General features: G+C 41.8%; 1 protein-coding gene and 1 long non-coding RNA gene across 2 annotated transcripts; both read left to right on the forward strand.

The window, feature by feature from the left end:
* The first annotated feature begins 407 nt into the window (after positions 1-407).
* LOC143413490 (uncharacterized) lies at positions 408-3,907 on the forward strand. Its single transcript, XR_013094103.1, has 3 exons — positions 408-552; positions 3,649-3,769; positions 3,854-3,907. It is a non-coding gene; the product is annotated as an uncharacterized LOC143413490 (long non-coding RNA).
* A 735-nt stretch (positions 3,908-4,642) lies between these two features.
* On the forward strand, positions 4,643-7,118 carry LOC143413393 (protein NLRC3-like). The gene is made up of 4 exons (XM_076876344.1): positions 4,643-4,711; positions 4,873-5,059; positions 5,188-6,720; positions 7,087-7,118. The coding sequence occupies exons 1-4, from the start codon at positions 4,709-4,711 to the stop codon at positions 7,116-7,118; spliced, it is 1,755 nt and encodes a 584-aa protein (XP_076732459.1). The 5' UTR covers positions 4,643-4,708.
* The last annotated feature ends 9,102 nt before the right edge of the window (positions 7,119-16,220 follow it).

A 16,220-nucleotide genomic window follows, 5' to 3' on the forward strand; every position in this document is an offset into this window, starting at 1 on the left:
AAAATACGTTATACAGAAGAAAAGAATATATCGCGATATATATTGTTACCGCACATGCTTCAAATTATACCGCGATATGGATTTTAGGCCATATTGCCCAGCCCTAACTCCCAATTTATTTACAACATTTGAAACATACAGTGTAGCTCCGTCAAAACACTCCAAGGCCAAGTGAAAGTGCTGAGAGGGAAAAGATCATGATTAATGATTTATTTAAACTCATAACTGGGTGCAGCAGCTGAGCTTTGACCTGTGAGCTGCAGCTTAAGCTTCTTTTATGGTTCAGTGTTTAATGTGTAAACTGTTTATCACTGCAGAGACGCCTACAGGCTATCTACTGTTCAAAAGTGAATTGTTATACACAGTGCAGCAGCTGACCGTTGACCTGTGAGCTTCAGACTCTTTGCTGGTGTGAAGTGTTTAATGTGACGCAGTCTGCAGACACAGACGACTGCTGACGGAGAAGAAGCAGAGGATTTTCTCTGTTTCTACACAGACCTGGTCCAGACAGCAGAGAGCTGCAGAGTGAAGACGTTCATTGGAAGAAGCTGAGTAAGTTCAACGTCCTCTTTGAATCCTGGATCAGGAAGTGAATATTTGGTGTTTAAATAAGGTTTCTGTCTTTGACTCAGTCTGCTGTCACTTTTTAGAGAGAAAAGGAGATTTTAGATTAACTGGTGTTCCTGCTGCTCCAGCATTAAAGCACAGTATAGGTGACCGCGCTGATGCCTGTTTATAATTTCACCAAAGCTAATAAACTGTTGGCTAAATTTTCTTGTTTTCAGATGTAAACAGAGGTGAGAGGAGCAGATAATAAGGATTAAATATTATGCTGAATAACTAAATTCTGCTAGTCTGTGACGTAACTCCCAGCAGCATCGCCTCATTTCTTTGACCTTGACCTAGCTAAGCTAACATGAGTTAGCTTAGCTAGCAGAGCAGCTATCTCTGCTGTCTGTCATGTGACCGAGTCAAGTGTGTGTAGTAGACTTGTTAGCATAGCTAGCAGGCTGAAAGAAGCTAGCAAACTGTGTGAACACTTTGTAAGAGGTGAGCAGTGAAGGATAAGGAGCTCCTCCAAATGCTGATAATGCACTTAACCTGAATTTACTGCTTGTTACATTATATGTGATGTTCAGTCAAAAACAATTACTTAAATTAACATTATTATTAGTAGTAGTATTAGTATTAGTATTTGTTTATTATTCATGACATGGCTCCCTACTGTAGTGGTTTGAACAACTGATCTGTGGTTATTGTGTCCCTGCAAATTCAACAATGCGCCTCAATGCAAAGCATCAAACAAATATTTTTATTATCAAGTCCTACTGGATGAATCACCGTAGCTCTGACAGTGAAGCACACTCATTTTTATTGGTAGTCACCTTGTAAGCAATGTTCCCTCTAAGCTGCGCACTGTTGGCACGGTCTCTGCGCAGAGAAAATCTGTATTGAGCACACAAAAAGAATTCTAACCTGAATTGAAATTAAAGTAAATATGTGCCGGTGTTTTAGCAAAGCGGCTGATGTGGAGTGAAGCCACGTTAATGACAACGTGTACAACCATTGGAGATGTGAGCAGGACAGACGGAACAACTGACAGGAAAAGTGTGGACTTTATACCAGTTTTTAAATTGTGTTGATCGACCATGTAAAACCAGAGTTATGATAAAAATATCTGCAATGTTTGGTTTTCTTCCTGAATACTGTCGTTGTTTATATTTACTGCAGGAAGAAACGGTAAAAACTGCGTTTTATAAGGAAAACGCTCCAAAGCCTGTGAGCAAAAACAAAACCAACCCCCAGCCTTTCCTATTGGTCGAAAAATGTACCATGTCGACCAATCAAAACATGGCATTTAGTTGTTAAGAAACGGAGTGACGGCGGTGTTTTGAGATGTGAGAGATTTGAGACGTTTAGAGCAAATCTTGTGTAGTTAGTGTGTAGTCAGTGTGTAGTTAGTGTGTAGTGTAGTCAATAGTGTTGTTGTGTGTGTCAGAACAATGAGGCGACTGCTGAGTGTTACAGGTGTTACAGCAGTGACACATCTGCTGCTGTCAGGCCTGCAGGTATCAGGTTGTTGTTCTCCTTCATCTCATAGTGGACAGAAATTATTTTTTGGAGCGGCACAAATAATTTGTGTGGCATCAGATTTGATGCAGAACAGCTGATTGTTCTGTAAATAGTTTGAAATGTTTATTTTAAAAAAAACACCTTGGCTGTAGTTTTTTGCAGTAAACAGCTGCAAAAAACTCTGTTTGCAAAACTCAGTTACTTTTTTGAAGAAGTAACTATATAATTAATTACCCAACATTGGTCATTATTTACTGTATGTTGCAGACAGAGTTACAGACTCTCTCCCAGACCACAGACTCATAATACAAGTCAGAGCTTTATTTAAAGAAAGTTGTGTTTTCAAAATTGAAGTTCAAGTTATTTTTCCTTCCAATAGTGTTAACATGCTACAGGTCATGAACAAGATTTTCTTTTTTAACTTTCATTGTAAGTGGGCTAAAGCAGTTAATTAAAAGTAGTTTAACAGAAATGTAAACGCTGTAAATTGATTATTTTAATAAACATGTAACTTGGATGGATTCGACGCTGGCGTGACCACAGTGCACACGTCTAATGTCGCTCACAGTGGATCGCTCAGGGAGGTTGTGTGTTCGCTCAGACACGTGAAACATTAGAGGGAACATTGCTTGTAAGTGCAAGCTTTAAACTCTCATGGATGAGTAAAACTCATTAGAAACACTGGCGAGCAGTGAGTGAATAACAGGTCTGACAGCAGCAGCAGGGACGGTGCTGTCATAGTTTAATGTGGAGTCTGTTTGAACTCAAACACTGAAGAGCAAAGAAAAGAACTTTAATGGTTCTGGGTCCCTTTGACCAAGCACTTTGCATTTTTTGTATTATGGTTTATGGTTCTGGTTCATTTACAGTCTTATTTATGCTTCTTTGAGTTTCTTATACTTCCTGTTTAGTTCCTTGATCATTAGATTCCCTCTGTGTCTCTGTGTGCCTCTGTGTGTGTCTGTGTGTGTCTGTGTTTGTGTGTGTTTGTGTGAGGCCTGGTGCTCCATTCTATATTTCCTCAGCCTGTCATGTCTCTCTTGTCTCCTCTTTCCCTCGCTCACTCTCGTCTGCCTTTCCTCCACTCCTCTGTCAAGCTCACGTGTCAGTGTTGTGTTCCTTTGTTTGCTGTTTTATTGTGAAAGTCTTGCATTCTTTGTTCAGTGTGTTTCATTTTTCCTGTGAAGGTTCTCAGTCATCCAGGTCATCATAGTTTAAGGAGCTTGGAAAGAAAAGCATCTGGACTTCTATAAGTTGCTTGAAGATGTTTCGCCGTTATATTTGGGTCCTACCCTGTCTGCATTATGCAGCTAGTTCAAGACCAACATTTTTCTAGTTTCCCAAACAGTGAATCAGTGTGTGTCAGTGAATGCATCGTGTGTGCTTCAGGCTCCATCTAGTGGACTGATAGCAGAGCAGCTGATGGCAGCTTCCTCTGCCTCACACTGCTGTCTGACTGCATCCAGCTGACACTGAGATGAAGCAGGAAAGAAGCAGCTGATATTTGGACAGCACACATGATGAAAGGAGGATTTCAGCTGATGTGCACATGAATGATTTGTGTTTCCTCTGCAGGTAGAAAGTGTGTGTGAGCTGAATTGAGCAGCATGGATCAGTGTGAGGACAGAGAGGAGGGAGTCCCTCCCTCTAAAAGCACTCTGTGTGGGGAACATGAGAGCCAGACCAAAGCTCAGAGGTGAGATGACCATCTCTAACTGTCCATGACTCTTCTCCATGTCACAGCTCAGCACTCACATCACTGCTCCATCATTATTCACAGGAACCAGCCTGGACCTCCACCCAGCTCTGTGTCCTTACAGAGTGACTGGTCTGCTGGTCGTCTCATTGATTTTAAAGTCCAGCCTGTGTCTGCTGCAGAGAGGTGAGCTGTTAGTAACAGGAACTCTTTGATTAAACTGCTTGATGTTGTTGGATATAAACTACAAACACGTTGTTCCCTCAGTCCCATTTAAACTGTCTTTTAAAACAAGCCTTTGGTTTCTAAACAACTGAAAACCCACTTCAGCAAACAGGAAGTGATCAGAGCGTCCGTCCACTTCCTGTCAGGCCCTGCAAACATTTCATATTGAAGAAAAGTAGTTGATATCTCACATTTTTACTCCACCACATTCAACCATTTTGACATTTTACAGCATGAAACTCTTGTCACATGACTCCTGTTATGTTATAGAGTCATGTGACCACCAGGGAGGGATTTGTATGGATGAAACACATTCAAATCAATCTGATTCATCAATGGAAACATTTTTGGTGTAAATGCAGCAACACTGAAAACGCTGAAGATAAAAACACAACAGATGAAATATGAACAAATCGAGGCTTTGAATACACGTGTGTGTGTTTGAGACACAGAGATAAATGGATTGTGTGTCTGTCCTATTGCTGCGTGAGGGTTTTATTGTAGATTTTGTGCGTGTACACTTTTGACCACGAAGGTGTCTTGACAACTTGACAGACTTAATTCAGATGAAGTTATTTGAGCAGAAACTCCTGGATCTTTATCCTGTGTTGATCTGATCCTTCATGGTTCCTCCACAGAGTGGACCAGCAGAGCTCAGAGGTTCCCAGTGGTCAGTCTGCCCAGCAGCATCAAACACAGCTGGACTCCATATTTATGGTCTGTACATGTACAACAACTACTGTTACATCTGTTCTGTTCACAGTCATCTCCATGCTGCTCTTTGTAGACCAGTGGATCGTCAGTGTGTCCAACATGGATCTGATGTTTGGCTCCATGATTTCAGTCTGATTGGCTCATTCATAAATATTCTGTTCCAGCTGCTGGAGGACAACATCATCACTTTTGTGAAGAACGAGCTGAAGAAGATCCAGAAGGTTCTGAGTCCAGGTTACCCAGAATGCTTAGAGAGTCAGAGGAGCAGCAGCAGAGAGGCGTTTGTGAAGATCACAGTGGACTTCCTGAGGAGAATGAAGCAGGAGGAGCTGGCTGACCGTCTGCAGAGCAGTAAGAGGATTTATCTAAAGATTTAAGCTGCTGGATAAATGAACATTTTCCAGAGATGGAAGATGGAGCAACATGTTTTAAAGATTAGTTCTTTTTGGAATTGAGTGTTTATTTTTCTTCTCTATCAGAACTTCAAGCTCCAGTTTGTCATCGTAACCTTAAATCCACCCTGAAGAAGAAGTTCCAGTGTGTGTTTGAGGGCATCGCTAAAGCAGGAAACCCAACCCTCCTGAATCAGATCTACACAGAGCTCTACATCACAGAGGGAGGGACTGCAGAGGTCAATGATGAACATGAGGTCAGACAGATTGAAACAGCATCCAGGAAACCAGACAGACCAGAAACAACCATCAGACAAGAAGACATCTTTAAAGCCTCACCTGGAAGAGACGAACCAATCAGAACAGTGCTGACAAAGGGAGTGGCTGGCATTGGGAAAACAGTCTTAACACAGAAATACAGCCTGGACTGGGCTGAAGACAAAGCCAACCAGGACATCCAGTTCATATTTCCATTCACTTTCAGAGAGCTGAATGTGCTGAAAGAGGAAAAGTTCAGCTTGGTGGGACTTGTTCATCACTTCTTTACTGAAACCAAAGAAGCAGGAATCTGCAGCTTTGAAGACTTCCAGGTTGTGTTCATCTTTGATGGTCTGGATGAGTGTCGACTTCCTCTGGACTTCCACAAAACTACAATCCTAACTGACCCTAGAAAGTCCACCTCAGTGGATGTGCTGCTGATAAACCTCATCAGGGGGAAACTGCTTCCCTCTGCTCGCCTCTGGATAACCACACGACCTGCAGCAGCCAATGAGATCCCTCCTGACTGTGTTGGCATGGTGACAGAGGTCAGAGGGTTCACTGACCCACAGAAGGAGGAGTACTTCAGGAAGAGATTCAGAGATGAGGAGCAGGCCAGCAGGATCATCTCCCACATCAAGACATCACGAAGCCTCCACATCATGTGTCACATCCCAGTCTTCTGCTGGATCACTGCTACAGTTCTGGAGGATGTGCTGGAAACCAGAGAGGGAGGACAGCTGCCCAAGACCCTGACTGAGATGTACATCCACTTCCTGGTGGTTCAGGCCAAAGTGAAGAAGGTCAAGTATGATGGAGGAGCTGAGACAGATCCACACTGGAGTCCAGAGAGCAGGAAGATGATGGAGTCTCTGGGAAAACTGGCTTTTGATCAGCTGCAGAAAGGAAACCTGATCTTCTATGAATCAGACCTGACAGAGTGTGGCATCGATATCAGAGCAGCCTCAGTGTACTCAGGAGTGTTCACACAGATCTTTAAAGAGGAGAGAGGACTGTACCAGGACAAGGTGTTCTGCTTCATCCATCTGAGTGTTCAGGAGTTTCTGGCTGCTCTTCATGTCCATCTGACCTTCATCAACTCTGGACTCAATCTGATGGAACAACAACAAACAACATCCAAGAAGTCTAAATTATTTAACAAACCAAACCTACAGTCTCTCCACCAGAGTGCTGTGAACAAGGCCTTACAGAGTCCAAATGGACACCTGGACTTGTTCCTCCGCTTCCTCCTGGGTCTTTCACTGCAGACCAATCAGACTCTCCTACTAGGTCTGCTGACACAGACAGGAAGCAGCTCACAGTACAATAAGAAAACAGTCCAGTACATCAAGGAGAAGCTCAGTGAGAATCTGTCTGCAGAGAAAAGCATCAATCTGTTCCACTGTCTGAATGAACTGAATGATCGTTCTCTAGTGGAGGAGATCCAACAGTCCCTGAGATCAGGAAGTCTCTCCACAGATAAACTGTCTCCTGCTCAGTGGTCAGCTCTGGTCTTCATCTTACTGTCATCAGAAGAAGATCTGGATGTGTTTGACCTGAAGAAATACTCTGCTTCAGAGGAGGCTCTTCTGAGGCTGCTGCCAGTGGTCAAAGCCTCCAACAAAGCTCTGTAAGTACATATGTGATCATAGCTTTAGCTTTTAAATGTTTATTCTAGTTAACACAGATCAGGTGGAACAACTCAAATAAAATATCAAAAATATTAAGTGGTCATCAGTACTCAGTTTGTTCAATACTGAATACAATGGAGCACAAATTGTCCACGTTTCTGAAATATTTCTGGGTGTAACTGTCACCAAAGTGCAATTTAGACCTGGCCTGTGGTTGTTATCTAAGTGATAATCATCAATTCTACTAAAACAAATACAAAATAAAGAAATTTGACACATTCTGTTGATATCAAAAGCACACTGAACAATTCAGTGTTGTTTTACTGCTGTTCTCTCTTCACTTCTTCTCCTCTGATTCTCTCCACATGTTGCTCTGCATCAGTGCTCAGTTTCCTGACAAAACAAGATGAAATATTGCTAAATATAATAGTATCTCATTACGCTTCAACATAAGTGTTTTATTTTTGTAATTGTTTATCTGTTATTTTTCAGACTGAGTCACTGTGACCTGTCAGAGAGAAGCTGTGAAGCTCTGGCCTCAGGTCTCAGCTCTCAGACCTCTAATCTGAGACAGCTGGACCTGAGTAACATCAACCTGAAGGATTCAGGCGTGAAGCTTCTGTCTGAAGGACTGAAGAGTCCACACTGTACACTGGAAACTCTCAGGTGAGATCAAGCATTTTTCTTTCATCAACTGACAGAATTAGCAGATTAATAATAAGGCAGTCCTCTAATAAGAGGAGAAGTGGAGGTGTTTTGAAGGGCAACGTACTCTTATGTTAACAAGACAAGAAGTAGTTCTTGGGAACTGCTTCCTTTGTTATTGTCTAAGTAGAAACATGATGGTGAAACAGTGATGAGTTTGCAGAGGTGGATCCACACAACACAACAATGCAGTTGCGTGCTGAAAGCAGACTTCTCACAGATTCTGAGGCTGCAGGTTTCATCACTGTCCAACCAAAATTCACTGAACCAGCAGTAAATGAACGTCCAAAACTACGCTTCATGTTTAAAAAACAGATGATCAGGGGGATTTGTGTTTACATCTTTTTTGTGTGATCTGTTCACCTGCTGTTTCAGCTGTTTGGTGGTTGTTGAGATGGTTTTGTGAACTTTTAGCTGAGATCCTGACGTTTCTGTAGATACCACACATGTCTAATTACTTTGTACAGCATGAATGGCCATAACGAGGTTTCTAACAGTAAGAAAAGTTGTAAAACTTCAGAAAATATAGTTAAAAGTCCAAAACCTTCTACGTCTGGTGGCTTGTGGTAAGGAGCAGATCAAACGAGTAAAGAATTACGTTATAATTATAAATGGCTTCAACAGCACATTCAGGTCTGTGAGACTCATTCAGACACTGAGCCGTGGCTCTGTGCTACATGCACATATTTCTGCATCTCTGCCATTCAGACACACTTTATATATAGTTTATTTTATGTAGTGTTCAATACTGAACTGTACATTTAGTCTTTTTAAAGGCAGCAAGTTTTATTCAGTGTTTTCATAAAAGCCTTATTTCTATCCATTTACTGCTATTAGGAAGAACACGTGAGGTTTAAGACCTGGACCAGTTTGAAACCTTTTGTCCTCCACAGTGGAAAATGGGTGGAAATAAAAATGGGTCTCACTTTAGCCAGCTCCTAATTTTATCAGTTCTACTCTCAGCGTCTCCTGTATATCTCCTGTATAAATGTTGCACTCAGCTTTGTGGTCTCCAATATCACTGAAATGCAGCCAGATGCTGCTCATTTTGCCTTTTCACTCTTTCCTGACACGCTTGCATTTCAGTACAGCTCCCATTTCTCTGTGTACTGGTCTCTACCACTACCCTTGCTGTCTATGGGACATGTCCTCTTTCACATAATGGTATGATCCCAGTCTGTCTCTGAAAGTGATTGGCCACATGGTTTGCTCATCAGAATAAAACCTCAGCCGTGCTCACATTGATTATCAGCAAGCCTGAAAATTCATCAATATTTGACATATGAAATTATCTCAAGGGCTGGATTTGGCCCACGGGCCATATGTTTGACACCCCTGGTTTACACAGTTTGGTATTCAATGTACAAGTGAGTTAGCTCTCAGCTAACTAGCAGACAAGCTAACTGCTGGGACTGCGTCTTTCTAACAAGAGCGTCAGACACTCAGACTGGTTTCCTTTGTGGATGATGATGTGTTCTCACACTGATCCTTCATGCTGATGCTGCCATCCACCCACTGCTCCTGGATTCCTCATCATCATCTCCATCAGCCCTCACAATACTCCACCTTCTTCAGCTTCATGTTCAGCAGCCTGGATGGACAGTAATTCTTTCCATGGGTTATGGTGGGACATTGAGAGCTGAAGTCAAACAGCAGTGAGAATGAAAGACTGATTCATTTCTATTTAGTCTTGTGCTGTGCAGCTTTGTTCAGAGCATTAAGGCCCAGCAAAGATCACTGAGGTCATAGAGTCCTGATGAAACCTGTGTGCTTATAGAAACTGAGACCAGATGAACCAGAATAGAAGGACATTAAAATGAAGTGTCAGCTACACAAAGGCAAAGCTATTCAGTTGTTGCTGTGAGTTATTTAAATGGAGGATGGAGTCAGACTTTAAGCTGCTGGACTCAGTCACTATATCCTGTTGTCCTCATAGAACCTGGACACACAGACTCACCTGTGACACAGTGACACACAGTGTGGGCTACACACACATTAGAAAGTGGATCAGTCACACTTGTGCAATCATTTGTTGTGCTGGGAAACCATGAACACTTTGAATCACATTAATGGCTTTGTTACAGCAACATGCAATCATGAGTTCAAAAGTAGTGCATTGTGTACTTATTTTAATAGTACTGCAGTATGAGAAGTGCAACATTCAGTGTGCAGAAACAGATCAGGTGCTTTCTAACAGCAGTGTTCCCTTTAACACAGCAGCAGTTCAAATATTTCTGTCAGTCTGAGCTGAAACATGAATCTAATCAAATATCAAATCAAAGTTCTTTGCCTCTGCCAGGACGTTAACATTTGATCTAGTTTTTTACAACGTTCCCTCAGCGTCCAGAGCCACCAACATACCTTTGATCAACAGCAAGTGAACATTTATAAATGTGTGTTTGCAGAACAGGAAGCAGCAGAACTATTGTTCTGTTATCAGACAGCAGCACAAACGCTCATCAGCTCATTTACTGTGCAGGACTTTGAGTGTGTGAAGTGTGTGTTTGTGCTGGATTTCCTTTGGAGAATCTCAGTCAGAAACCAGACAAAGAAAAACTCTTTCAACAGTCCAGGTTGAGTTGACAACATGAACTGCATTTATCTTCCTCTGACTGACATGTTCTTCCTCCTCTGCACCGAGCCAGCTGCTAAGACTCACAAGCTCATTGACATTTTCTGATGATAAAGAAACTCTCTTCTTCTGCACAATATGAGCAGCAACAGAGAAGAAGCTTTCACAGGTACAGATGTTGCAGCTGTGGCCAAGTACATGTGCTGCATGTTGGAGCAGCACTCTAATGGACAGGCCTCTGTACTGATGGTGGGCTCTGCTCTGTATCCACCACACTGTTCTCAGCTGAGTCTTCCTCCTGTTCACAATCACACTCTGATCAAGCATGTTCATGTTGTAACGCCGTGGCTTTCGTAGTCTCTCCTTTGTCTACAGCTCATGTGTTCTTCTTGTGATGCTGCGTCTTGAGGCTCATACATGCCGTCATTTGTTGATCCTAAGAACGTTCCTCAGACCGACTTCTTCAACAACAGATAACTTTAGTTGTATCAACACTGCCTCCTGGAACAGTTTAAAATGAACATGTCAAAGATCTGTACCTGTCTCCATGTTTCTGTCCCCGCCCCTTTCTTTCTGTCCTGGGTCATGTGAGCGCTGCAGTAGTATTAGGCCCACCCTCAATGCTCCCATTGGCTGAGACGCATAATGACGCCCATTTCAAGCCAGCACTGATCAACATCCCTCCTGTGACCCATGGCTGTTATATTCAGAGCCAGTGAGCACTTTCACAATAATCATGATTTTAAAAACTGTGATTAAAATAATTGCTGACGTTAATCAGTTAATGAGTTAACGAGATAATAACAGGTTAAGTTGCCCTAATAATTAGACTTTGGTGACAAACTGATGTGATCTCCATGTTTCCTTTGTTGGACTGTGGGCGAGTGTCAGAACTGAATGTACTGAGTAACATGTAGAGTTTAAACATGTGTCAGTTCCAGTTTTAGAGCTCTAAAGTGCAGCTATCATGTTAGGAATATGTTAGGAATAGACAGGAACACTGAGCACACTGAGGTCAAATCTTTATTTTACCACTCGCTGCATTCTTGATGTTCATGAATTCAGCAGGTTCATGATTGTCTGCAGCATTAATCTCATATTTCCATTAAAGTGTTGAATTTGACTGTTTGATGTTCTTTATGATCTCTGGCACCAGTTCATATGTAGGCTGAGCTCAGTCCATCCATTTAGTGAAATGATGTTTAAAGGTCTCCTTGTTCTGTGAGCGTGCACAGATCCTGAAGCAGAAAGCCTGGGTTACAGAGAAATGATCATCACTGTGATGATGCTCACCATCTCTGACTGGGATTTGAGGTTTTGTCAAAGCAGCAAAGAAAGCCTGGCTATGTTGGACTGGGTGTGGAAGCAGCTCCCAGTTTGAGTTCAGGAGACAGACACCCTCTCTACTTTGTAGATCAGCTTCAAACTTTTTCCTTTTTGATAAAGCTTATAGTTCGAGCTGGATCAGGTGACCCTGAACCATCCCTTAGTTATGCTGCTATAGGCTCGGGCTGTTGGTGGACTTCCCATGATGCTCTGCTTTCTTCTCCCCTCTTTTCACTCCTGATGCTTTTATATGTCACTACTGCATGTCCTTAACTTTTGTCTCTCTGTTTTGTTCTTGTCTCTCTGAGCTCATCTCTTCTCTTTCCCCTCACCCTGCAACCAGTCATGGTAGATGCTCCTCCTGGAGCCTGTTTTCACTGGGAGGATCTTTGTGTCAAAGGGAGTTCTTCTTCCCACCATCACCAAGTGCTGCTCACAGTGGAGGCGGTTACCTTACACTGTTAAACAGCTTCAGATGACTGTTGTTGTCTGTTGGGTATTGTCACTTATAAATAAAGTTACATTGAATGGATGTAAATGGATAGATGTTATTGTGACAAAGAGAAAACAACTGTTGACAGATAGATTGTTGTTTTGTGTGTTTGCAGTCTGTCAGGATGTCTGATCACAGAGGAAGGCTGTACTTCTCTGGCCTCAGCTCTGAGCTCCAACCCCTCCCATCTGAGAGAGCTGGACCTGAGCTACAATCATCCAGGTCCCTCAGGAATGAAGCTGCTCTCGGCTGGACTGAAGGATCCAGGCTGGAGACTGGACACTCTCAGGTATGGAGAGAAAATCTGATAGAGGAGGAAGAGCTGGAAACATTTCCCGTGTCTTTCACTCACTTCCTGTTTGTTTCCTGCAGATGACACATGAACAATCACACATGCAGGAATATTTTCAGGGACAGACACACTAGTCTAGCTGGATAGTTCATGGATATTTATGTAGGGGTCTCCAAGGAGTCTGTTTGCAGGAACATTTAGGTCACAGGTGTACCTGATATAGATACCAGTGTACCTAATAAAGTGTCAGCTAACATTTGGAAATGGAAGCTTAAATAATGACAAACTGTACATTCACAGCTGAAGTCACAATAAATTTGTTCTCAAGTGCACATTTTTCTGTTATTGTTCTCAAACAACAGAATGAGATTGAAATATTGATTCTAACAGGGCCCATAAACAGCATTAGCTTAGTAGCATTAGCTTATCAGAGTTTCCATCATGGTCACACAAATCCTTAGCAGAGAAAAGTGGCCTACTTAGCAATAGCTGCTCAAGTTGTATAAAGAAAGGGAAAACAGTATTAGCATTAGCTGCTAATGGCAGCTTACTTAGCATAAACTCTTCACATCTTTATAATGCAAGGGAAAGGAGTCACTCATGGAAGCCTATTTAGCATTAACGTCTCACATCATTATAACACAAGGGAAAAGGGTATTAGCGTTAGCTACTAATGCTTATTCACCTCAAATTAGCTTTAGCTGCTAATGGTAGCCTACTTAGCATTAACTCCTCACTAATATAATGCTAATTCACATCAAATTAGCATTAGCTGCTCATATTGTTATAAGGAAAGAGAAAACGGTATTAGCATTAGCTACTAATAATTATTCAGCCCTAATTAGAATAAGCCTCTAAAAGCAGCCTACTTAGCATTAACTCCTCACATCGTTGTTACCCAACGGAAAAGAGTATTAGTATTAGCTACTATCATTTTTAATAAGTAAGAGAAAACAGTGTTAGCATTATTGAATAATGCTAATTCACACTAAATTAGAATTAGCTATTTACAAGAGCGTACTTAGAATTAGCCGCTCACATTGTTAAAAAGTAAGGGAAAACAGTATTAGTATTAGCACATAATGCTAATTCACGTCAAAGTAGCATTAGTTAATAATGGCAGCCTACTTAGCATTAACTGCTCACTAATGTAATGCTAATTCACATCAAATTAGAATTAGCTGCTCACATTGTTAAAAGGGAAGGGAAAACAATATTAGCATTAGCTGCTAATAATTATTCACCTAATTAGAGTTAGCCCCTAATGGAAGCCTAGTTAGCATTAACTCCTGACATAGTTATAATGCAGGGGAAAAGGGTTACCATTATCAGATAATGCTAATTTACATCAAATTAACAATTGTTAATAATGGTAGACTTCGTATCATTAGCTGCTGTCATTCTTACAAAGCAAAGGAAAACAATATGAGCATTAGCTGCTAATGCTTTTTCATCTAAAATTAGCATTAGCCACTAATGGCAGCCTACTTAGCATTAACTCCTCACTAATATAATGCTAATTCACGTCAAATTAGCATTAGCTGCTAGCATCAGCCTACCTAGCACTAGTTGTTCACATTGTTAAAAGGGAAGAGAAAAAGATATTAGCATTAGCTACTAATAATTATTCACCCCTAATTAGAATTAGCCGCTAATGGCAGTATACTTAGCATTAACTCCTCACATTGTTATAATGTAAGGGAAAAGAATTAGCATTATCTAATAATGTTGACCTTGGCCCACTGGAAAAGTTCAGAACTAAAGATTTAGGAGTGTTTCTCGATAGCTCTTTCTCGTTTGAGAAACAAATGAATTCTGTTATTAAAACCAGCTGTAAGGTTTATATTGTTGATTGATGCTTAGAAATATTTACTCATATATGCTTAGAGTTTTATAATCGATTGCATAATGATAGAGGTTTGATCCTTAGTAGTCTGTAAAGACTCTGTGTGCCTTCCAGAGTGCTCTGGCATGCACACACCACTTGGGGCCATGAGAGAGGTCGTACCCTCTCTTACTGATTTATGGTGTAGGACAGGGGTCTCAAACTCAATTTAGCTGGGGGCCGCTGCAGGCAGAGTCTGGGTGAGGCTGGGCCGCATTAGGTTTTCCACAAGAAAGGCATGGTTAAAAAATTCCAATCTTCTCAAATCTCTTTATTTTTATTTTTTAACACAAAATATGAAAAATAAATAAACAAATTAAGAATTAATAAGAAAATAAATCAATCTGTAATACATAAATAAAACAATAATAAGATATTTTTCAGTCTTCTATATCTGCTGTATTTAGATTGAAATGTCTGTATTAACAGTTCTATAACCTTCTTCTGAACATGAATGGAACACTGTAGAAAATGAACTGTTCTTCTGAACATGGCTTCTCTTGCCTACTCCTTGCTGCTAGAGACCTGGCAGCGTTTCCTCTCGCATAGCCGAGCCAGATTTGGCCTGAGGGAGGAAGCAGTTGCGACCCTCAGTATGTCTTGAAGATGATCATCCGTAAGTCTGGACCTGTACTTGGACTTATTGAAGTTCAAAGTGGAGAAGAGCTTTTGGCACAAGTATGTGCTACCAAAAAGGCACATGGTCCGTTTGAACATTCGGGAAAGCCGAGGGAAACTAGGGCTCAATTCTCTCAAAGATTGTCCAAGCTTGTCTGCTTTTCCACTCACCTCCCTGAACTTTGCTTTGAGTTCAGAGTTGCACTGCAGCTCAATGAGCTCCATTTGAAGCACAGAAGGGGCATCTTGCACATCAAAGGAGACGGGGTCCGCAAAAATGTGAAAGGTGGCTCTGTGTGTCTTGAAGTCAGCAAATCTGTGATCAAATTCCTCCTGTAGCATCAAAATGACATCAACATACTCGTCAGCACTGAATGGTGTGCCTGCATCCAGGAGTGCCTTGCATGCTGGGAAATGGCAAAGGTTTGTCTGAGAGAGCTGAGCTTTCCAGAGCGCCAGTTTTGTGGAGAATGCTCTCACGTTGTCATAGGCAGCACTGACAAGTTGCCCCTGGCCTTGTAACGTCTTGTTCAGTACATTAAGCTCATGTGTCATATCAACAAGAAAAGCTGAGTCCATGAGCCATTTGGGATCAGTTAGCACAGGAACACTAACTCCATCCTTCTCCATGAAGGCTTCACTTCTGCTCTCAACTCAAAAAGTCTCTTTAATACATTTCCCCTGCTGAGCCAACGTACCTCAGTGAAGTCGAGCACATCCCCATATTCTGACTCCATTTCCTCTAAAAAAGCTCAGAACCTTCGGTGCTTTAAGCCCCTGGATCTGATTTGGTTGATGCATTTCACAACAATAGACATCACATTGTCAAACTTCAGGCATTTGCTGCAAAGGACCTGCTGATGGATGATGCAGTGCAGAGCAATGGCCTCCTCCACGCCTTCCTCTTCCAGTTTGTTTTGTGCCACCAGTCCATGTTTCCTCCCTGTCATTGATGGCGCTCCATCTGTTGTTATTCCAACAAACCTCTTCCATGGCAAACCAACATTCTCAATGGCATCACACAGCTTGTAAATATCTGCTGAGCGGTGGTCTGGCCATGCATTGGAATTACTGTGAGCAGCTCCTCCATCACTTCAAAACTGTCATCAACACCACGGACATACATTGGGAGCTGGGCAGTGTCGGTGATGTCTGTGGTCTCATCAAGAGCGACTGAGTATACACTGAAACATTTGGCTTTCTCACACAGTTGGTCAGAAATGTCACTTGACAGGTCAGAAATGCGATCTGCTGCGGTGTTGGCAGAAAGGCTGATGTTGCTAAACTGACCTTTCTTTCCCGGACAGACTATATTTGCAGCCTGCAATATGCACTTTTAG

The sequence above is a fragment of the Maylandia zebra genome, linkage group LG2, assembly GCF_041146795.1.
Source record: "Maylandia zebra isolate NMK-2024a linkage group LG2, Mzebra_GT3a, whole genome shotgun sequence".
NCBI classification, from domain to species: domain Eukaryota; kingdom Metazoa; phylum Chordata; class Actinopteri; order Cichliformes; family Cichlidae; genus Maylandia; species Maylandia zebra.